The sequence below is a fragment of the Zosterops lateralis genome (assembly GCF_965231275.1).
Source record: "Zosterops lateralis genome assembly, chromosome: 5".
NCBI lineage: Eukaryota > Metazoa > Chordata > Aves > Passeriformes > Zosteropidae > Zosterops > Zosterops lateralis.
In genome coordinates this window covers 44,140,718-44,163,749 of record NC_139766.1, presented here as the reverse complement: position 1 = coordinate 44,163,749, position 23,032 = coordinate 44,140,718, and the positions used below count along the sequence as shown (strand labels likewise).

The 23,032-nt window shown below is 42.1% G+C and overlaps 1 protein-coding gene across 1 annotated transcript; it reads right to left on the bottom strand.

Annotated features, from left to right (window-relative positions):
- Positions 1–709: 709 nt before the first annotated feature.
- TMEM154 (transmembrane protein 154) lies at positions 710–22,404 on the bottom strand. Its single transcript, XM_083862504.1, has 6 exons — positions 21,910–22,404; positions 13,395–13,706; positions 11,629–11,656; positions 10,393–10,478; positions 8,899–8,959; positions 710–5,118 (listed from the first exon to the last, which is right to left on the bottom strand). Exons 1-6 carry the CDS (start codon positions 21,974–21,976, stop codon positions 5,103–5,105), a joined length of 570 nt encoding a protein of 189 aa, XP_083718630.1. The 5' UTR covers positions 21,977–22,404; the 3' UTR covers positions 710–5,102.
- Between the last annotated feature and the right edge of the window lie 628 nt (positions 22,405–23,032).

The following is a 23,032-nucleotide window of genomic DNA, read 5'->3' as shown; positions in this document are numbered from 1 at the left end:
CAGCCAAAACAGAGAGTAAGTGCTTGGGATGTTTTACCCTGTATGTTGCTGCTAATGTCGGTGCAGGATGTGTCCTTTGCTCACCCCTCAACCCCCCTGCCAAGCCAGTTCTCCCATGACCCCTTCCAGCCTTCTTTTACTATTGAGGAGCCCCTGGGCTGTGGGTCAGCATGATGGTACTTGGAGGGGCAGAGTGGGGTAAGAGCAAGTGACTGGGGACAGGAGAGTAGCTGTGTAACTCCCCAAGGTGTCACAACACTTTCTGGGACTTTGTAGCCAAGTCCTCTTTTGCACCTCTCTTGAGAACTAGACAAGCATTGCCCCAAAATGCAGATTTCTAAGTCTGTACCTTAGACAAGTGTGTTGCTGATGTGCTGTCTAGGAGAGAGAGAGAGAAAGAGGTGACTAGTTTCTGTCTGGTCATTGCTATGATGCTCTCATTCTGAGGTTATTTGAACATTAAGAGCATTAAATAGAATAAACACTGTCTCAAGCTTTCTGGATACTCTCAGGCCATTATATGCCTCTCTAATGAAATTATCTATTGGAAAAATAGATGGAAGGAATGTTTTACTTTATTAGTCTTTTCTAAGTCTCTAGTTGGAAAAATATCTCTCATTTTCATCTTTTTATTATTATTATTCCTTTTCCCTTAAATCCACTGAAAATTACTTCAGGTCTATCAACCTGGAGACTGCCATTTGAATATTTTAACTGAAATAACCTGAGAAATGATTGATCATTAAAGAAAGATGGCAACAGTCACCGAAGGGCAAATCATGGGAGTAATTCACTACTTTCCCTGGAGTCAGAATTGATCTATTGATATAAACAATCTGAAATATCCTAACAAAAATATAATGAAATATAAAGCAGCCCTCTTTTCTTTTCTTTTTTTTTTTTTTTTTTTTTTTTAAAGCTTTGCCTGAATTTTAGAGAGCTGACAAGAATAAGTTATCTATGTACCATATATAGCTGTGCACATCTTCTCAGGCCTGAGTAATTGTGACATCAATAACAATTAATTAGCATCCATGGACTTGAGTGGATTAGCAGGACTATGGAAAAAACAGAACCTGTAGACCCTAAACACTTTATTAGAACAAGTGTTTTAAAATCTCAAACTCTTATATACAATTAAGTAATATTGTGTCATTTGGATATTTACATTACAAAATAATTTGGAACAGCTATTTGATAAAACACTTGAATATACAGCAGTCTCACATCAGAAAGGTAACGAAAGCCCAATTTAGGTTACCCCAATGAGTTTAGCATTACCAAAAAAATTTCTTTTTTTAATCTTAGAGCAAGCATTATCTACTAATCTATAACTTGTGGTTATCTAGAAACTAAAAGAATGTTCCTTTTTGCTGAGGTTCATGTTGGGGTTATGTGCTTTACAAGTGCAGGACTCTTATGGAATTAATTCGGTGCTGGTAATATCAGCAAACTTATGTTTGTAACTTTATGGAGGAGTTATTTCTATTTTGTTAAGATACTGATTTTTAGCACATCTAGGAGAGGTGTTGGTTCTTAATTACCCTTCTTATTACCTATGTATTTCTCAAACAAATCTTCCTGTGGATCTGTAGCTTTTCTGCAGGACAAAAAGGCCTCATGCTGTAAATTAGATGTCAAATTGTCTTGAAGTGCTGGATAACTACTGAAATTATTGAAGGAAATGGAAGAAGAGGTAGCAGTTCCTTAGGGATTGTCACATTTGTGAAACATTTTAGAAAAATACATAGTGGGAGGCACTTCCTATTCCCATGCTTTTTCTCATTTTGTGCTGAGGGACAATGACTTGAGTTATCAGTTCCTGGTACATGTTACAAGGTGATGGTGAGATGGGTTGGCTCAGATCAGGCTAATGATGGATATTACCACAGAGGCTGAAATACTCTGTAGTGCATGGTGAGAAAATAATTTTTAGAGTTTGCTGCTATCTTATCTGCTGTCTGGTTCTCCTTTTTATTTTGTGGGTTAGAGCACCTGGCTGTGTGAATGATTTAGGGAAAATGAAGGTACATCAACAGAAGGTGTACAGTTAATACTCATGAACTAGAATATCATAATGTTTTAGCTGTGTTAATGTAGGCGTGAGATGGTCAAAATCCCCTGTAATTCAATCCACCCACAAAATTAAAATACTGAGGCAAAAGTGTGCAAAAGGAAATGACCAGGAACTGATAAGGAGTGTAAAACTAAACAGGAGAGCAAGGGGCACGCAGGCAAGCAGAAGAGGGAAATAAAAATGGTGAGAGGGAGGAGAGGGGCCAAAGATTGGTGAGATTTGATGGAAGTGTACATTTTTCTATAATAATGCAGCATATATTAAGTTTGCACTTTTAAAAATCAGCAGATAGAGAAAATTTCTGTCAGAATTGGCTAAGGAAGTGCCCAAAGATTGTTTTGTATTTTTTAATGCCAAGAAAAGTTCCTGAAGAGGCAAATAAATTCTCTAGAATGCTAGAATTTAGAGAGGGTAAATGGCATGAATAATTATAAACCTCTAACCTAGACATTAGTTCTGGACAAAATTGATTTATAGCTTTATAAAGAGATTGATCAGTCATGAATACTGGAATAAGAATTAATGCTTAATGGCATAAGCAGAAATACATTCTTAAATACATTCTCTCAAAGGTAAACTTGAAAAATAAAATATATAAGTAAAACTTAAACTCTGAGAAACTTATTTGGAGCTGTGCAGCCTTTTATCTGGCAGAAGGACCATCTAGAGTTAACATTAGCCCCAAACCATCAACATGCACAGCGCAGGGTCTTTTCAAATGCCACAGCAAACTGAGTTAGTGCATTGCACTATTATCAGTGTGTGGCTCAGGCAGGTGATGGATCATCAGTGTGCCAGAACTGAGTTAAGCCATACAATGTCACCTTTGGGAGTTGGTTAATTTTCAAAAGCAAAAATAAATAAAATATGACAGGCAAGGACTCCTATTCTTCATGTGCAGCTGTGCTTCAGCTCTCCAGGGAGAAGGCAGCAGCTGTTGGACACGGAGCTGTGTGGACTGGAGCATGGTGTGGTGAGAGTCACTACTGCACACTGGTGTCAACTGCTGGGTCCCACTGACTGCCCTCCAACCACACAGCTGGTAATGGTCTTAAAATACAGCCTTTTATCTTGCACCATTAAAAAAAGAGCCCAGTTTCTCTGTTTTGGGCATCTTCAGGTTACTGATTTGTAAATTGTGGGAAACCGGAGCAAAACATCTTTGTCTGTTGGAAAGAACTAGCTAACAAAACTGCTACTGGAAAATATCTACTTCAATTTTTTAAAATTTTCTACATTTCAGTCTTTCACTTTTTCTTCCCCTTTTGATTGCATTTTCTTAAATTAATATTCTACATGATGGGTTTACTGTCAGAAAATAGTGGAAATGTTTAAAAAAGAAGTTGTGAAAGATGAACTTAAAACATTTCTTTCAAAGTTAAAAATCATCCAAACAAGGAAAAATTATTTACCTCACTTATTTACTAAATCCAGTATTTGCAATAAATTGTTTTGGAACAGTGAAGAAATATTTTACTCTTTGAGGAAATTACTAATCAAGTCAAATTCAGTAATAACTGAAAATGGTTAGCTTTAAACATTTTTTCCTTATGTATTTTACATGTCTTGAATTATTCACAAAGCTGAACTATCCTATGTATTTGTCAGCTGTTAATGATACTTAGATGCCATCACAGAGGCTTGAGGCATTTGTTTTCTCTCTTTAATCAAGCTATGCATGGTAACTTACTAGTGAATTATTTGCAGGCAAAACAAAACTGATCATATTAAACATGTATTGAGTGGGAAGGCATTACATATTTAAATAGAATATGAGGATAGGTAGGACATAAGATATGGTAGGATATTAATCTGCTATTTTAAATAAAGCAAGAGAAGCTTTGCCCAGACAAAGATCCACTTTTTTATGTGTTATATATTTAAGCTACATCCCTAAGAGACGTAGTATCTAAAATCAGTGGACACAGTTAAAACATTTATATTCCCACCTTGAGGTATCCCAGGAGTCTGATTTTTTTCATTGTAACTAAAGGTGACTGGGCACACTTAGAAGTCCGTGTCTTTCAGGTATTGCAGGCTCAGTATTTAAAAACAGAAGCAGCAGGAAACCTCCTGCATCTGAAAACCTTGACCAAGTAATTATTCATAACATATACTTATCTAAATCTGTATGACTGCTGAAGTGTTCAATTTTTCAACCTCATTTTTTGAAAAATAAAAGAAATGTTTTCAAGTTGAATATTCCTGAAGTAGGTGGTTGGAGAACAGCCCTGGGCAGGGAGAAGAGTTACATGGGGAGAGCTAGCCCAGGGCATTCATCTGTGGAGATAACAAACTGAAAGGCAGTCTCAAAATACTTTTCACTTCTACAGTGCCTTTAATCTGAAAACCAAAAAGCACTCTACAGAGTCCGTGCCCTCACTGGGCTGCAATCACTTGTGACTATTCCTTGAGAGGCTTTTCAGCTGCTGTCTGTCCTCAGAGCTGGTCTGTCAGTCCTAGCTTGCTACCTCCCCAACAGCAGTCCTGTGCAAATCAGTGCACTGTTCAGAAAAAGCAAATTGAGAAATAAACATTGCATAGGCATGAGCTTCATATCCACCAAACCAGGGCAGTCCAAAATTATGGACACTGAAACAAGCACCCTCAAAATCAAACCAAAACAAAGAAATCCACCAAACCTGGAACAGAATTGGTTGTAAGTGCTGCACAATTCACAACTGCAGAACTAGATAGAAACAAGGACTATGAGAATTTTTAGCACGGGTAAAAAAGAGGTTTCTCCTGATTTGGTGAATCTCATTGCAAAAATCAGTCCTTAATCTTGCTGCAGTGCTTTTCTTTTTTTCTTTTTTTTTTTTTTTTTAATTCTCCTTTTTCTTTTCTTCTTTTCCCTTGGTGATGTTTCCTTTCTGAAGACCATGTAAAGCAGGATACAACAAAAGCATTTGCTTCTCTGGCCTTTTGAGATGACTTGTATTTAAACCCAGTTCTTCCAATATCTGGAGGATGATGAGCTTGTGTGCTGCATCCCTTTAGCCAGTTCTTTTTTGTCCTGAGGACTTCATGATTCACCATCACTGTGTACATGTGGAAAGGAAAAAAAAAAAAGTGTCATGCTGTTGGGTTGGTTGTCTCAGCAGGAAATAACATGCAAGAGTATCTCTAGAGTTCATGAGAAGGTGCTACCAGAAAATAAATCTGTCACTTATGCAATGGATGAACTGATGCTGACAGTAGGGGCTGCTCTGATTCCTGTCTGATGGTTCTTGGCTGCCCAGCACAGCCTTTCTTCTGCTCCTGCCTCTCTTTCCACAGCTGAGGATAACTTTGGAATTTTTGGTTTACGTCTGACCTCATAACAGATGCATTTTCTCTTTGTCCCACTGGTTTCTGCCCAGGTGGCTTGCTCCCTAGCTCTCTCTTAATAATGTTTGGCTCATGTCAATGTTAAAAAATGTGATGTCTTATACTAGCTGATAGAATTCAGTCAGCAGGGACAACAGCAGGGTTTTAAACCACCTCTGAAGCTAAAAGGGCCACTCATAATCTCAATATTTTACATTTTTACTTAAGTCTCTTGCCAAATTGAGGCACATTCACAGCACTTCTTTCTGTACTGACTTACCATCCACCCAAAACATTTCTCCATAAGAAGGAGTCATCCTTTTTCATACAGAAAGACTAAGAGTGTGCCCAGCAACACCCAAGCCAAACCAAACCTCTCAGGTGAGGGGGCACAGGGGAATTGCTTGTACTCCACCCCCTACAATGACCCATGCTGTGAAGGGGCTGCATTTATTTTTCTGGGACAGTAAATGTCCTTGGAGCAGAGATTGGTCTCTACCCCCTTGTGCTCCACAGATCATCAGGCCTTGCCTGCTGCCCCTGCACACACTGTCTGCTCCCTCCTGCCTGCACAGGATGGGAACCCTGGCCCAGGGCAGCTGGGGTGGGGGGGGTTGCAATTCTATGCTCAGGCACAATCAGGATTCTAGCAGTAGGTTTCAAAGGTAAGAGGTTTTAATTTAAATATATATTTTGAAAAGTGTATATATAAATTTTGAAAATGTGTATATTCTTATGTTTGTAACTTAGCCTACAAGGTCAGGGCAGGTGACCTCCACCTATCAGGGATCCCAGGCTGTTGTATCTTGCCTCCTGTGCACAAATGTTCAGCTTTGATGCTCATGAGTACAAATTTTGCCATAATAATAGCTTTGTTTCCTTTTATTTCTTAGTCTTTCACTTTCCTGGCTCAAAAGAGCTGCTGAAAACATCTATTTATCTGTATGAAATTTGCTTTCTGTCTTTATTTATCCACCTAAGAATTTGGTTGGGAAAAGCAGATCTTTGACTGATAAGGTTCAATTGCAAATAAACAGGAAGCAAATTTTGTGTTTGTTTGCTTAGAAATCCCACCACTTCAAATAACTTTTCACATTGAAATGAAGCATATTTCAAAATTTCATATGAAAGGATATTTGAAGGAGTGGCCTTGAGGTAAGGGAAACACTCAACATAGAAATATTTTACCACCACACGGTTCTGTTCTTCAAACTTTCAAAAATTTTTATATAAAAATTCACTTACTCTGAAGAGTAGTTTTGGAACAAACTTCATTCTGAAAATGTCAAAGTGTCATTATTGAAATGTTTTGTCTCATATGTTTTCAAAATTATATCAAAATCATTCATAGTTCAAGACATTTGGGTCTTGATGAACTCCCCCTCAGCATCTTTGTGAAGCAAGAAAACACCATCGAGTGTAGCCTTGAGATGTTTCCCATACTGAAATATCAATAAAATCTAAAAAATAAACTACCCTAATTTTAGAAGAATTTTGCCCAGGGAAAGCAGTCTTTCAGAATCTTAAGTTGAATCTAATATTCTTGCACTTTGTATTCAACTAATACCTCTTGTCTGAGCAGCTCTGAATGTTTTAGAGATAAATCTCCTCTTTTTATTTGCATTTGTTTGCCTTTCTACAATTTAGGGGCATAAATTTCTCTAATCTAGTCTGATGCTAAGACACCATTCACAAGAAAATTTGTTTGAATAATGTGTGTGCCTTTTCTCTGACTGAAGCATACTTACCTGAACAGGGTTGTTTTGGGGTTTTTTTATCAAGGCTTAAGCCTTAGTGCAGTGTTGTAAAATAACTCTGTTTTACAGGTGGGGAGCTTGAGGTAGGGTGTAGCCCAAAGATTCCTTTTGACAGCCAGGAGCAAAACGCCCTCCTTCTGATGAGGTTAATGCAAATCCAGTATAAAAACACTCCTTTAGCAAGGATGGTAAAATGTCAACTAAAGCTGGTAGGCCATGATTTTTATTTTTTTTTTCCCATTTAAATTAATTGTTAAGGATTTGGGACGTAAACTTGATGTTAAGGATGGTGTTGTGCCTGAAAAGCCTTTTACAGTATGACTTGTGCCAGGGTTAGCCTGTGGCTGAAGCACCCTTTGTCCTATACTCCCTGCTACAGTCAGTGGTGTGCTCAGCAAATCTGCTTTTAGAGAACTGCTGTGCAGCTGCCTCTCCTTAACAATTTTCCCCCCTCTGAGTTATCGTTTAGCAGCAGGAAGGGAAGACCCAGATGGCTAACAAATCTAGGATCTCTTCCAGTTGCTAAGGGTAAAATTAATGCACTTGCTTGCATCTGGAACCTCGGATCTAAGCCTTTTTTTTTTTTTTTTTCCAAACAAAACTGAACTAAAACAACAACAATTATTTCACTTGCAATAGGTGTAAAAAGAAACCTTTTATATGCGAGTGGGTGTGGTAGACAAGCCCCATCCAAAGGTTCCTCTGAAACTGCAGCTTTGGAGCAACTGAGCTGCAAACTCAGCAGCAGCAGTGATTTAACATCCCTATTTCACTCCTGGGCAAGGAAATTCCAAAAAGAAGATTGGAACATTATGACAGTCTACAGTGGGAGGTGCAATCCTGCCAGAGGCATGTTCAGCAGAATTATGGGCAGCAGAAGGCCTAGGTCCTCTCCCTGCTTCTGGCCTTGCCTGTTTCTGCACCAGGGATTTCTTGGCACACAGCATGGCTTGTTTGTTATCATAACCTGGCACAGAGAAGCTGCTTTGCCCACTCCTCAAAATGCAGCTGCAACACAAGGGTGCAGGCAAGGGCAATGTACAGCCTCTTGTTTCCAGCTGGAAACAAGAACCAGAATTTTTAATCAGGGAAAATTGTGAGGGGTTTGGGAGTTCTGGCCAAAATCCTGAGGAAACCAACCAGAAAGATTTTAAGTTTACAAGCTGTCAGGATTGCAGTTTTGCATCCCACTGGGATCACTGCTTGGACTATCAACTAGTGCCAGCTCTGGGGGAGTGCTGCACGGGGGCACCAAGAAGATCCTTCATGTTACTCATTCTCATTTTTTTCTTGGAATCAGACAAGTCCCTGTCTGTCAGGTCACAGCTCCAGCCAAAACATCTGGCAGTGGTTCCCAAGAAACTATAGGCACCAGGTGGCCGAGGGGAACTGGGTGCCTTCAGTGAAGAGTGCCAAGGAAGCTGAATACAAGCTGAATGCTTGTATTAACACCTTGGGAAACTGTGAGTAAAGTCTGATCAGTGAGTGAAACTCCATCTGTGCCATCTGGTTGTCTGTCTTGCACCACTTTACAATTGCAAGATTATTTAGCAGTGCAGTTTACAGGAAGAGACCTGTTTAGGGATAAGAGTGTCAAGCCTTTAGTTTAAGTTGAAGTCAAAGTTTATATATATAAAAATTTTAAAACTTAAATGGACCAAAAAATAATTCCATAATTACATGCAAAAAAACCCTTAGATTATTTTAGAATGACATTGACCATATTTCTTCAAATAATATAATGAATTAAAGTACCTTGGGTTGGCGATTGATTCTTTTTCTTCTTCTCTTACAGTAGGCAAACATTCACAATCACCTGGAAAAGGGTAAGAAACAAGACTATAGTTACTCTTGGCAGTTATTTCAAAAATGCATCATCTTTTATCATGCAGTCACTCTAGAATATAGATCTGCAGATGCACTTCTGCACCCTTATATCTGCACAGTCCCCATAGCAGAAATCTTACATCTCCTTCCCTTTGATAGGTGTTGCCACAATTTATTTATTATATACATTCCAGTTCTTTATGTACACCTATACAAATGAGCTACTTTTTAGGACTGTCTTCTACACACTGCCACAGGGAGAGTTGTTTGTTAATCTTCCACTCCTGACAGTTGCACCTATGCTTCATAGTCCAGCTGGGAATTTGGGCCTGGAGTTTAGGGAACAGTAACGCGCATGCACACACATGGAAATATGTAAAATATTTTCTCTCTTCTCTCCCCAAAATTTTAAAATATATTTTACACCACTTTTTTTTCTATGTAGTACACTTAATGCCTCTCTTTCACTACTGCCACTTAGCACATTTTCTACAAGAGCTTACAGACCACGAAGGTCAAAACCCCATCATGTGGAGCACTGTGCTAACGCAAAGAAATGCTCCAAAGAGCTTTATGTCCTGAAAAACAAAGCATGCTGAGTAGGTCAGGCAAATGAGCCATTTGGATAGAAGGCAAGGGACCAGGAATGAAAAAAATATCAGTGTTTCAGCATTTCCTAACCAGTGAAAAGCTGTTCATGGTTCCAAATTAGGCCTTGGTTAACTCATGGTTTACCAAAGACCTGATTTTTTGAGGAGACCTTGGAAGGACAACACAGACCCCTTAGAGATTTTGACTGGGGAATTCACCTGGGAGAAAAATGGGGGGAAAAATGCAAGGTACTCATAAGTAACTGAGAAGGCAGCTGAAAATGCTGCTCCTAGTAGTTACTGCATGTTCTAATTGCTCCATGGGCTGATAGCCTTGCAAGGGAGGGGAAGGGCATATTCATAGGTTCCTGGCAGCTATTTTAAATAAATGGTGATCTGAACTATAAGCAAATGTGTATTTCTTCTACAATACCTCAATGTGTAGCACAAAAGTGTAGAAATTCTGGAGACTGAAAGGACTAGATGCTTCAGAGAAACTAGTATCTAGCATTAAAACGTGTCTTTAAAAATATAAATAACATTCACAGCTATAAGTGTCTTTAATAAAAGTGTCTACTGGAAACTGAAAACATTTATGAGATTCTATCACATATTAAAAATAAACTCCCACACAAACTAAAATACTTCTCTGAAAAAATCTACCCCTGACATTTGTTCAGTTATTTTAGTAGGAGGGAGCCAAGAGCACAACTAAAAATGTTGTAGGAAAAGCAGTGATACGCATACAAAACACCTTCCATTGATTTCCTATGTATGAGATTTACATCAGCAGGCAAGAGAGGGAGGATGGAATAGAGGGGTTACCGTGTACCATTTTTGTTCATGCTGTTCATCCATTTATCAAGCTCTTCCATTTCTATCTCCATAACAGAGGGCGTGTCTTCTTCAAAAATAGGACTTGAGAGAAGAGAGGGGGAAAAAAGCATTACACAAAATGCTTAATTCAAACAACTTAGAATACAGTGATTTCGTATGACTTTCCTACAATTCAAGGCACATGTATAAACTCTGGAAAGCCATCCTAGCCCAGTAATCTGAGAAGATGTCAGCCCAATGGGTGTGAATCAAGGGGCCACAAACAGATGCCAGGGAGTGGCACTGAGATGCCAGTCCTGGGCAGAGGTAGGGCCAGATGAGATATAACACACAGAGGGACTCAGATTGTGCAGCCAGAGACATTCCAGAGCACAGGATCACTGCAGCTTCTTGAAAACTGTCCCTGCTGTAAATAGAGAACTAAAAAAAATAAGATTGTTTGTCCCTGCCTTCCTGGAACACATGACAGAAGTACCATTGCTCCAGTGTTAAAAGCTGAAGGCCTGAAGTTTCATCATAGCTGTGACTGACATTTACAGTGACTTCAAAGGAAAGGTCATGAGAGCTGCATTTATTTAAATGCCTCCGCTTAGCTTCCTTTTGCTTATCATTCCTGCAGTCATATGATAGAAAATATTCTTATAGCAAAAAACCTTTTTTTAAAAAATCTCATAGAGCCAATTCATGAGCTTTCAGCGTTGATTAGCAAGATGGAGGTCAATAAAAGGTAATAATAAAAATTATGACTCTGGTAGCTCTCCACACAGCTTCTGTCTTGTTTTCCAAGCATCTAAGGCGTTGTTTATGTGGCAGCCAGGCAAGCCTTTCTGCCTCACCTCTGAGTAAGGAGATAAACTTGAAAAACAGGGGAGCAAGACACAGAGCTTATTCTGAATAGCAAAAGCCTATCTGATCTCCTTTGCTCATAGGGCACCTTGTACCTCTTGTGGCTGGTGGAGCAGGGGGTGCCTAAGAGCGGGCTCAGTGAGGGCTGTGGACTATGGGTGTCTGTGGGGCAGCCCTTGCCTCAGTCACTCTTGTTCTCCTACTCTAGTCTTACACTTCAGCCACATACTGAAGTCACACTTTATCCACCTGTTGAGATTGCTGGTTCAATCAATGGCAAAAAGTAATGGTGTTTAGTGTACAGCTAAATTAAAAGAGGCAGTGAGGAAGACAAAGGTTAGAGTAAAAGAAATTTTTTTTAAAGAACAATATTCATAAAATTTACCTTTTTACATTTTCGCTTCCCAGCTCATCTGGAAAAGAAGAAAGCTGGTGTTCATTGTTCTGCATGATATTTATCCATTGTATTTACAGGGCCCAGACTGCATGCAAGCCTTGAATAGGGTCAAGTAAAACAGGTTGCATTTTCAAAAGGCATAAAAACTAAATTGCAGATGAAAGGCAAAACATCCTATCCTGTTTGCAATTTTCAGAGGAAACCATTATTTTGAATCTAAAAGCATCTCATTATTAGCTCAGCCATGCTGGGAGGAAGCCCAGTGTTGGTGTTGCAGTGGGCAGGACAGGGCAGATGCACACTTCCTTCAGCAAAACAGATGTGCTAAGGGAGATGGTGTCCTGAAAAGGAACCACTTCTGCAAAAAAAATTGTTTACTGGAAGCATTGGGATGTTTTGCTGCAGATTACACTCAGGCAATTCAGCTGTGTCTGGAGACTCTGGGAGCTGCTCCTGGGGAGATGGGAAGCAGGGAGTTGGACTACATGGCAGATTAGATCTCAGTTAGGCAAATGAAGCTGAACTAGCCAGATGTCAAAAGGGATCCAATCTACACATGACTCCAAGACAAAGTAAAAAATGGGGCAGAGCAGAGGGGGGGGGGGGGGGCGGGGAATGGTGTCACAGACATAATTCTGATCCATATCTTTACCTGATAAATATCTTCACTGAAAAACCTGTCTTAAATCACCTTATTTTTAATTCATTGTTGCCAGTGGGTGATACCTTCCAGTTGTTCCAGCACATTCTCAGACTGCAGAACAACCCCAGAACCACAGAGCCATCTGTCCCAGCCTTGAGGATGCTCAAAATCACTGGCTAGCACAAGGTATGAGATCCTAAGATTGTGTTCGTGAAAGGCACCACGCTTCCTAGCCCTCTGAAGAGTGTACCTGCATCTCAATCATCCAGAAACAAGCAGGCAACTGGGTGCCTGGTTGCAAATTCATAGTTTGTTAGAGGGAAACCCAGTGATCAGGCAAATGCAACCTGAAAATGCCCTTGAGTTAAAATCTATATTGAATGTATTCCAGTGTCTGCAGGCTGATGAGCTGACAGCTGCACTCTGACCATGCAGAGACACTGATACAACCATCTTAGAACTCCACTTACCAACTATGTGATTTTAATATGACACCTCAGTTTGTTCTCCTGTGGTTTGACACTCCAAGTTACCAATTCCTTTGTTAACAGATCACAGCACCTTCCTGAAGCATTGCTCACCCTACTGCAACACCCAGGTGGTCTGACCTAGCTCATTTGCTGTGATGTCTTCATAGCAGCCTCCACTCTATGGAATCAGGATCTCTTAAAATTGTTCCGTAAAATGATTTTTCTTGTTCTTATTTTATTGAAGCTCCAAGCAGCTTTACCTTGAGGGCACTATGGGCAGTAGAAGCCTTAATTTCACCTTGCTTAAAGTTGTTGAGTATAAAGATAGAACAAGCATTTGCAGCCACAGTAACATCCCAAGCATTCTCAGCATTTCCAGGAGCCAGAGATTGGTGCCAGGGGTCCCATGGGTGTGGCAGAATGAGCAAGAGGTGCCAAGAAGCAGAATTAGCTCCTCCCCAAGGAGAGGTGCGTGACCATGTACTGCTGGCTGTGGAGAATCCCTCTCTTACTTGTCAAATGTGCAACTACAATCAAAGAAGGGCATCCTAAATGTGGCATCCCATGCCTTGAAATAATGTTCTGTTAATGTTGAACACAATCTAGCAACAGCCTTTTGATGCACAAGAAGACCAATTTACCTTGCTTGGACTTTTTCCTTTTATGATGCATTACAAAAAATGTGATCAACAAAATCAGCAGGACCAGCAGTGCCACAGGGACAACATATATCAAGATGGACTGTTCTTCTGCTACTAGACTGCCCTCATCATTCACAGCATTCAGTTCAGTACTTGGAGAACTCTGTGTCTCAAAGCTGCTTTCAGTGGTGCTTGCAGTTATAAGTATTGGCTCATAGTCATCCACGGTTGAAGGAGTTGTAGCAGGAAGATGTGTTGCTGTAAGAGTGGGTAATATCATCGATCCATCTCCTGATCCATCACTTCCAGGGTCTGTCAAATATATGAGGACAATTTAACATTTTAAGAGTTTCATTAGTATTATCAGTGAGTCACAGTGTACAGCTAATGGAAGTATTTACTTCCTGTTTGATGTATTAAAAAACCCCAGCAGATGCCCCATACACACAGGTTGGAAGTTGTGAGCATCAGATGTAGAATTAGATCTTAACTTCACCACAAAATCTTACCACTCATGACCATGTTCTTCAGCTGACTTTTACTGGGACACGTCATCATGTGTCATCTGTCTGCACACAGCTGCCTTGCACAGACAGACTTCTTTTCCTGCAGGTTGGCATCCGGTCCTGCTCACATATGAAATTATTCTGCTTCTCAGTAAACCACACCAGCCTGTTTTGCTTCTCAGTCATGTCACATATGTCCCTCCCCTTACCCAAGGAGTTAGGTACTGCTTTCTGGGAGACCATTATTCCTGGTTCACCAATTCCTTTGGTTCACTCATCTCTCTGCTGCTGTGCCTTTCTCAAATTTGTTAAATTTGTCTCACTGTGAAAAACAGAATTGGTGAAAGGAAGTCTGAAGGATGCAAAAGCTGCTGACTTCCACTTCTGCATGGACTAGAAGAGGTGGTAGTGACACAGGGACCTTACTGCATACAGGTCCAATTAACTGTTCCTCTGACTGGTTCTACAGGCTGGCTGAAGGAGCATGTGGCAAAGCATCAGTGCTGGATATTCCCCATAAGTGCTAAGACTGGGGGTTTTGAACTTTGATCTCAGTTCTGGTTTCATTTATCATGCATTTTGCAAGAAAAGTGGCTAAAATCGGCTGATTTGTTAATAGTGCAACAACTGCTTTTTGTGTGTTTAGGTAAGACTGTCACTGTTTAGGTATTGACGGTCACAGAGTTTAAAAGCTTTAAAGAAGTACAGCAGATTCTGGGCTGATACTGTATACTATACTGATGCCAAAAATCCTGTTGTAGCCAAGGTGCAAGAATCAGTCTTTAAACAAATTACAAGAGCAAAATAATTTTCTTGGCAAGAAATTAAATGATGGCGGGTTTTGTGCCATCTGCCCTTTCAGATACAATGCTGGCATGGTGCACATCTCATTTTATGCAATAGGGCAGAATGGGATTTCTTGACTTTTGCAGTTGCATGTTTCTCCTTGTTCTTGTAAAGTGCTGGGCAGCCAGAGTTTCCACTAGAGTTAGCAAGAGCTTAAGGTTTTCAGCACTTTAGTCCTGACATTTCCAATCTCACAGGACTGGAACCAAAAGTACTTAGCATTTTAAATGCTTTTGTAAACACATTAATCTTCATAATAGCCCTGAGAGATGAGCAGTTATCATCTCCATTTTACAAATGAGAAATCAGAAGGACAGGGATGCTGTCCTTTCCATGGATGCCAAGTGGGAGAGAAAAACTGAGATTAGAGCGCTATCTCTTGCTTAATCCACTCTGCAGCATCTCCTCTCCCACCAGATTTGTGTGAAAGAGGGGATGAGTATTTCTTGAGACTGTATTCGAGGAACCCAAATTTCGGATGAATAAAATCATTTGAGTGTGATAGCAGTGTTTCATCTAGATTTTTATGCTGCACATATCACACAGGCATCTGATTGTTTCATCCCTTCCTAAAAACTAGGAAAGAATTTGAATGCTTAATGTAATACTGTGAAGGTCATCAGACTCCTACACCACAATAGGACAATGAAAATGATAAGTTTTCTGTGGCAAAGCACTTTGTATCAATAGTCTCTCTGTCTCTTCTGTATTTAGTTTTTCAGTCAAGAGCAAAACACTACCTCTGCCTCTCTTGCAGGTAACGACCCCCTTAGGTGTGTGCTGCTCAATCCCTTCCCGTGACCTGCTGGTTGTCCTTAATCTTATCCCAGAGGCCAGGAGGAAGACCTCCTCTCCCTTATTAGTTTGGCCATTTGACTTTTCTTTTCCAGGGTAGTTTGTAGTTCCCAGTGCCTGCAGCCACTCCATTTCAATTGCTGTTGTGCAGAGCAGCGAGGCAGGAGAGATGTCTGTGCTGCAGACTGTGGCGTGATGGACTGTGCCACAGGCGGGGCTGATGGCCCACCGCAGCCTCGCTGAACCTCTTCAATGACCTTGCTTCATTTTCCTCCTCTAGCCATTGCGCTTGAAACCCATTGCCTGCCACATTTGATATATTAAGAGGGACAAGCCTGTTGCTTAAAATAGGGAAAGGGTGTGGAGAAAATACCTTGCTTTTCATTTATTTGCAGAGCGAAAATGGATTTTTCAAATGTCTAAAGCATGGTGTGGCTTTAAAGCAGAGCAAACAGTCACACCTCATTAACTGCAGTGATAAACTTTCAGCTGCAGAGTATATTGTGCTTGATTTCTGAGAGAGATTTTTCCAGTATCTCTGCCACTTTGCCTGGTTTTGAACTATGAAGCAGACTTCAAATCATTTGTCTCTGTGTGAAATAGAATTACCTTCTCTAGTCTCTAGGCAAAAGAAAATGGCAAATCACAGGGAGTGACCTTGCTGCCACATATTTTTTTCACTTTGCATAATTCCAGGGACAAAACAGCATCTCTCTGGGACCACCATTTCCTCTTACAGAGATATTTTCTCTGAGTGAATTAAATTCATCTTTCAGCAGAAGGGCAGCCAATTGCACAATGTTCTTGCAAGGATATTGCTCTTATTTCCTGCATTTTACCTGCTGCCTCAACACATCCAGCTCCCCCATCACCTCTGAGGAACAGAGCTCAGCCTCAAGGGATACCTGTCACCCAGCAGTTGCTCTCACTCTCAAGCCACCCACACATCATCCTTTTTACACAGTAGGAAAGCAGAGTCTGCACCTGGTTTGGCCCAGTGGCTTGCATCAGGGAAGGATTTGTGCCTCCAGTCCGGCAGGGAGGGTTTGGCTCAGGCTTCCCAATGTTGCTGTATCACCTGCCACAGCCACCCACCCAGGCCACATGAGAAACACGTGGTTGACCTCAAGATAGCTGCTATTTCTCATAGTGTTTTAAATTAAAGTACTCAAAATAGCAAGTGGGCTGTGTTGCAGCTGGCTGGGGTGGCTGTTTGGTGGGGTGAATGGAAGCTGGGCGTTACAAGGTTTGGAGCAGGGCAGAAGAACATCTGAAAGTTGGAGATTTTGTAAAAATTTTCTCCACACCAGATTTGCAGTGATAATTCATACCATGAACTGTCTTGTCAGCTATGCTGGGGTTTCATCTTGCAGACATCTACTAGCTCCCTGCAAATGGGAATTTTCACAACAATACAGCATGACATTCAGGATGGAAAAGCAAGACCAAAGAGCAAGTCACCTGTGACCACATAGATATCTCCTTGACTTTGCAAAGCCTGTGCCCTTTCTCTTGTGGAGCTCAGCCTCATGCTATTGGTTACATTCCAACATCCATACTCATCCATCTGCACATCTTGTCCAAGGAGCAAATGCTCATACAACAACCACATGGGCTTCACCTTTGTCTGAACCATCCGGGGCATGAATGCTGCTGACTTCTTCCTGTGTTAAGGAAGATGGGAACGCCCCACAGCTTCAGCCTAGCCTGTATTGCCACTTTCCATGCTTTCAAGAGAAGAAGGGAGAGGGGCTGGCATGCAGCTGCATCCCACCCTGATGGGAAGGTGAGCACAGCTGGAACTGGAAGCTAAGTAGCTGGAGCTGGAAATCAGGAAGTTCCCGAGGTACCACAATTGAGGTATTAGAGAATCTGGAACTCAACGGACCAAAATACTTGAGCAAGCACTAGCAGCGTCTCATAAAAGGTTCAATTAACAGTTCTTACAAATTATGAAAAAGATATGTCCCTGTACACAGATACCATGGTATAAGGTATTACTCAATATTTTTTACTTTAAAAATACACTTGGATCACTGATAGACTTTGCCTGAGTTTTGGAAGTTCTCCCAAACCTGCTTTTAATGGGAGACAGAGGTAGTTGAATATACCAAGCAGTTTTACAGATTGGAGTCCAAAAAATTATGACTCAATCAAACAACATTTCTGTTGTTGCAGCATTTCTACCTCAGGTTTGTGCTGCAGCACTCAGTGGTGGTGATATGGGCTTCCTGATGAAGTAAGCAGGCAAACGGGTTTCTGAATTCACTTGGATGTGAGGCAAAGGAAAATAGTAAAGGAAAATAGCTGGCAGTCAGCACATTCAGTTTTCTTGTAGAACCATCATTCTCTCCTGCCTTGCCATCAGACTCAAGGACTTGGTTCTCTCAAGAGAATTTTTCAAATTACACTATAGTGCCTACTGACACAAGAAAAAGCAATGAGATAGAGAAAAAGAAAGAGCTGTGTCAGTGGGATAGCCAGGTTTACTAGTTTTAAAGGAAAATTTTTATTTCTCCAAACTTTCCCATAAGCTATAAAAGTGCAGTGAAAGGAAGGCTTGCGAGAAGGTGACAGAAGAAGAAAAGGCTATAAAGCTGGAGTAAAGTTACCATATCCTATATCACTCTGCTCCATACACACATTCTCTTGGTGCTGTAGTCATACCACTCCACATGGTCTGTATGATCTTCTGTATACTGCTTGGCTCATGCCTGCACTGTTCCTCTCTCCACATTTCAGTTTGCTGCAAGAAGAGCTGTTCCTTGCCGTGGCCAGGGCTTGCCCAGCTGCCTGTTGTGGCAGGTCTTACCTGTCTTCCTGGCTGGAAGAGGAATCCTTAAAAGCCTGCAGGCTAGCTGTTGGGAGCATACACTTCTGATGAGGGAGCACAAGCATTTCAGGGTGGCTAATCTGTAGACAAGATCCTATTAAAACAAGGTGCTTAGAAAGCGTTATCTAGGTATAACCTGAAAGAGGAAACAACTGTTTAAGCTCATTTATACAAGATGGAAACTGCTTTTCCTCACTGTATTTCTATCCAGCTGAAGTGCTGCATTAACAGGCAGTCTTGCAAATTCGGTCACACATCTTAGAGTCAAATTGTGAACCTGTAGTCTCACTGCTCACCCCCAGTTCTAAAGGCTTTCCAGACCAATTTATGCATTTAGTTGCTTCTACTTAATCTGATGGCCTTCTAGCTCTGCCTCTGTGATACCCGTGCGACCTCACTGTGATGCAAATCTCTCAGCACTCCTTGCTCTCAAGAGGACCCTGAAATTAAATATTCAAAAGCTCCAGAAGCTTTCCAGCTATCATAAAATCTCTTGAGGGAAAAGAGACTGGTGTCGCTGACTGAAAATCAGTATACAATCTTGCTGATGTAAATGAGAGATTTTCTGCAATGTTCCTGAAGTAGCTGAATAAAACAGTGAATGTGTGTGTGGCTAAAATGGAGGAATGGTAGTAAATACATAGGGAGAAATTGATGTGTTCAGTAGAAAAAAAATTTCATCTGCTTTTTAGGGCACCACACTTTGGAAAGAGAAAACGTAGCAAAGCCTCATTTCTTACATTGTTGCCTTGCTAGAAAATTTAAACAGATGATTGTAACAGGCTCAAACCCATTCTCCCTTCATTACTGGAGGGGGGAACAGGTCAAAACTATTGCTCCCTTAGAGACTTCAGCTTTGCAGGGGAGGCAACCTAAGACACTTCTCTTCCAAGGAGAGTCACTGCCTGTGCTCTTCATACAAGCTGCTGAATATCTGGGTCTTTGTTAGCAGTGTTTCTTTGAATGACAATTCAGAACAATAGCACAGAGCCACAGAAAAAAATACAGCACCTGCAACCACCCCAGCTCTTCCACTTGGCGATCTTACATGTTTTACTGTTGCTCTCCCTCACACATTTTCTTGCTCCCCATGTCAGACCACTTATGCTGCAATTTCCCACTGAACACAGTGGGAGATGGCCAAGGGTCAAGCCTGGGAAATGACTCAAGGGTCAGAGTGTTCCTATGAGCTGTAGTAAGGGTCTTAATGCTTGTTACTGGGGTCAGCACACACACCTAGGTAGGTCTTCAGGGCTGCTGCAAGGCTGAGCAGTACCATCCCCTACAGCAGAGATAATGCCCTACACTGTTACCTGTAGGGCTTCCTGACTGCATTAAAGCAAGGGGGAGGGAACTGGTGCAAACCCCAAAGTCCCCTCAGCATGGAGCTGGGAGAAGGCCAGCACCCAGAGCTGAGACCTCAGGAATGCTCTTAGAGCTACTGGATTAGAGTGATTGTAGCATGGCAGGAAGAAATACATCCATAAATCATAATCCAAATGGCAAGGCTAGGCTTTTACAAAGTTCTGAGATGGTATGGGAACAGGACTTATAAAGACTTTAATCCGTCTGTGCTGCAAGATTTAATCATACTCTGTTTACCTATTTTGTAAATGGTCTCTAGACAGTAGACAACTTAAAAGATGAAGACTGTGTCTGGCAAAAGGTGAAAAAGCTCCCTTAAAGGTTCTGCCCTGTTAATCTGTGAGCAAGAAGGGGTGAGAGCAAAGGTTTTCCCTGGGAGGCTGCTCTCAGCAGAGGGTTCCTGACTCACCAGTGCCTGTGGGGTACATAAGCCCTACATAAGCCTTCCCCCCACCAGTTTAATTTCCCCCCTCCATGGCTCAAGTTCTCAACTTCCCCATCCCACCCTTCAAGTCAGAGTAAGTACCCAGGTACATTTTGGGACTGGTTGCATAAGCAAAAAAATGCCTTTGTGTGGGGAGAAAAAGTGGGTGCTCTCCTCCCCTTCCCTCATGACTGTGGATTGGCTCTGTAGAGTCAGGGCTGACTGGGCTTGGGGGAGGGCTCTGGCAGGACTGACTCACTCCTAAAGAGGAACCATTCCAGAATCAACCAGAACTGAAAGGTGAACCTACTGGTAGGCAGTGGGGAGTGTGGGGAGTGTCACACACCTGGTATGTGCCATCTGCCTGGCACTTCCTGCAGCCCCTAATGCCCATTGCAGAGAAGGGCAGGGGTGGCACCAAGTCATGAGCTGAGGGGCCCCAGGCTAAGGCGTCCCCCCTTCATTGGGACGTGGTGATGAAATAGCAGCTCTGAGTACCCTGCACATGAGCTAGAGAAGCAGGAGCCTGAGCACTCTGCCCTGCCTTCATTGCCTTAATTGTACTTCTCCATTTCCCTGGCACCCCTGTTTTGCTCTGCCAATGGCAGATTTTTGTTCCTCTGACTGCTTTGATTCTGAGCTACGCTCAATGCTTGCAGCATGTTTTCTTAACGTGTCTGCAATGCAGCAGGGCTGTAAAAACACAGCCAAACCCAAAGCATTTTATACCTCACTTAGCTCGCTGGTACAGTTAAGGAAGTCTCTTAAGTGCAAGCAGCTCAGCAGCACGCCAGGAGTTTGCACACCCTGCTTATGGTGAGTACTGTTTTTCAGAGAAAAAGCATGCACACCAAAACCTCGAATCCAGCAGTGCATTTTAAGACATTAAAAGAAGTCCAGTGATACCTGAGAGTGACCATCTTTCCCTGCTTTCTGTAGAGCTCCCACTCGCTCCAGCAGCACAGAGGCAGCAAACACCTCTAGTCCATAGCAAGGACTTTGGCAGGGATTTGTTTGACACAGAAAGGCTTACAAGCACCACCTCGGCAAGGTTTCCCTACAAGAGCTGCCTGTCATATTCAGTCACTGGCTGCCAAAATGCCAGTGGAACCCATGACCCCTTCAAACAGGCCAGAGTCTGCAGCTCTCAGTGCCTCAGCATTTTGTCACAAGCTGCTTTTCCCCTCACGGTTCTTCTCTTCAGAGGGTCAGAACCCAAGCCCATGGTGCCGGCCACTTTGTTCTGCACTTGAGAGTTCAAAATATTTGTCTCCGGAACCGGCTGTTCCTTTGTTAAACCAGTTTCAGTGCACTGGGACTGCGGAAATCGGCAGTCACCTTTGAATGGAAGCAGTGCTTTGCCTTTAACTTTGCTATTAAACACTGATGAGATGGCTGTGGGGTTTAAAAAGTTAAAAAAAAATAACTAAAATTAGAAGCAAAATGCCTGATGGGTCAACATGGAAACTCCGGTTCTCTACAGATCAGCAATTTAGGAAATATAGAAATTATAGGATTTGTTTGCTGCTGTTCCGGGATAAGTCTAAGGGAAAAAAAGTCAAAGCCCAGAAAAAAAAGAGGCAACTGAAAACAGAGAGGATAAACACAGCAAAAACCAGCAGAAGAGCAAGTCCCCACAGATCTCCCAGGGCTCGGTTTGGAGGGTGTTGCCCTCCAACTTGGTCCGATTGCTGCAGGCAACACACGCGGTCCCACCTGGGCAGGGGAAAGGCGCTTTTTACTCACCACTGCCGGCGGATCCTGCAGCCAGAGCCAGGGCACAGAGCAGGGTGATGAGCCCGGGGCTCCTCATGCTGCCCCGGCAGGCGCCCTGCTGCACCCCAACATCTGCATTTCCTGCTTCCTGCCGCCGAGCATCTGAGCTGCATTTCTTCAGGAGATGGACTCTCTTTGATGGGTTTTAGGAAGTGATGTAATTCCGTCTGGGCCTGTCAAGCGAGCAATGATTGCAAAAGAAAGAAGAAGAAAAAAAAAAAAAAAAAAAAGCAGAAGTTGCTCTTCAGGCACACACTTGGCTGAAGCACCTTTATGCTGTGGGTGAGAGAGCTCTCGCTCTCTTCCTCTCCTTTCACTCCTGACTTTACTGCCTTCTATCTTCCTCTACACACAGTGCCACAGATCCTACAAATACAAATCAGACACAAAACTTCATGTATGTATGTTAGCAGGAAGGTTTTATGTCACTTTTCAGGGTGCTTAAACAAGAAAATTTCAATAGTGCCTCCCCTCCTGCCTTGGTTTTCAAGCTGTAGTTCTCCCCACATCAAGGTGGGAGACTGCATGCATTTACAGTCCAAAAAGGCAACCCCTTTGTGGGCTGTCTTCAGCAAACAGGGTGAATGGCTGGCTCTCTTAGGAGCCTATAACTGAGTGTTCTGGGCTGCTTTGTGCAGAGGAAGAGAAGAAAGCAGAAAACCACATCCTTTTTTGTTATGAGCAGGTGGCTCAGCGAGGAAGTACTAAGACATGGATATGATGATGGCTGCAGGTGGCAGGGCACAGAAGGTTTCAATCCCCACCAGGATGCAGGGCCTGGCATGGGGGCCCACAGTGCCACAGTTGATTGAGGTGGCAAGGGGAAGGTAATCCTGCCTCCCTTCCTGACTCCTCTTTATTTTCACTCCCCCTTGGCAGTCTCTGGGTGTGCACACCTTGCCTGTCCCCCCCTCTAAATGCTGCCCTGTCCTCTGTTCCCACCACTCCATCACTGTCCACACACTCAGAAACTTGTAAGAGCTGGCCAGGGGCTTCCACACATTTCCTATTGGGTGGTGCTCTATGGGTAAAAGCAATGGAGAACTTAAAAATTAAACCAAACATTGTAAATCTTCTTGCCCAGGGTGGATGG

Excerpts from the sequence above, each read along its gene's own strand:
- TMEM154 (XM_083862504.1), bottom strand. The coding sequence starts at position 21,976 with ATGAGGAGCCCCGGGCTCATCACCCTGCTCTGTGCCCTGGCTCTGGCT. Across the intron at positions 11,657-13,394 it reads AAGGAAAAAGTCCAAGCAAG|ATGAGCTGGGAAGCGAAAAT; the intron begins GTAAATTGGTCT and ends CTTCTTTTCCAG. Across the intron at positions 8,960-10,392 it reads GAACAGCATGAACAAAAATG|GTGATTGTGAATGTTTGCCT; the intron begins GTACACGGTAAC and ends ACCCTTTTCCAG.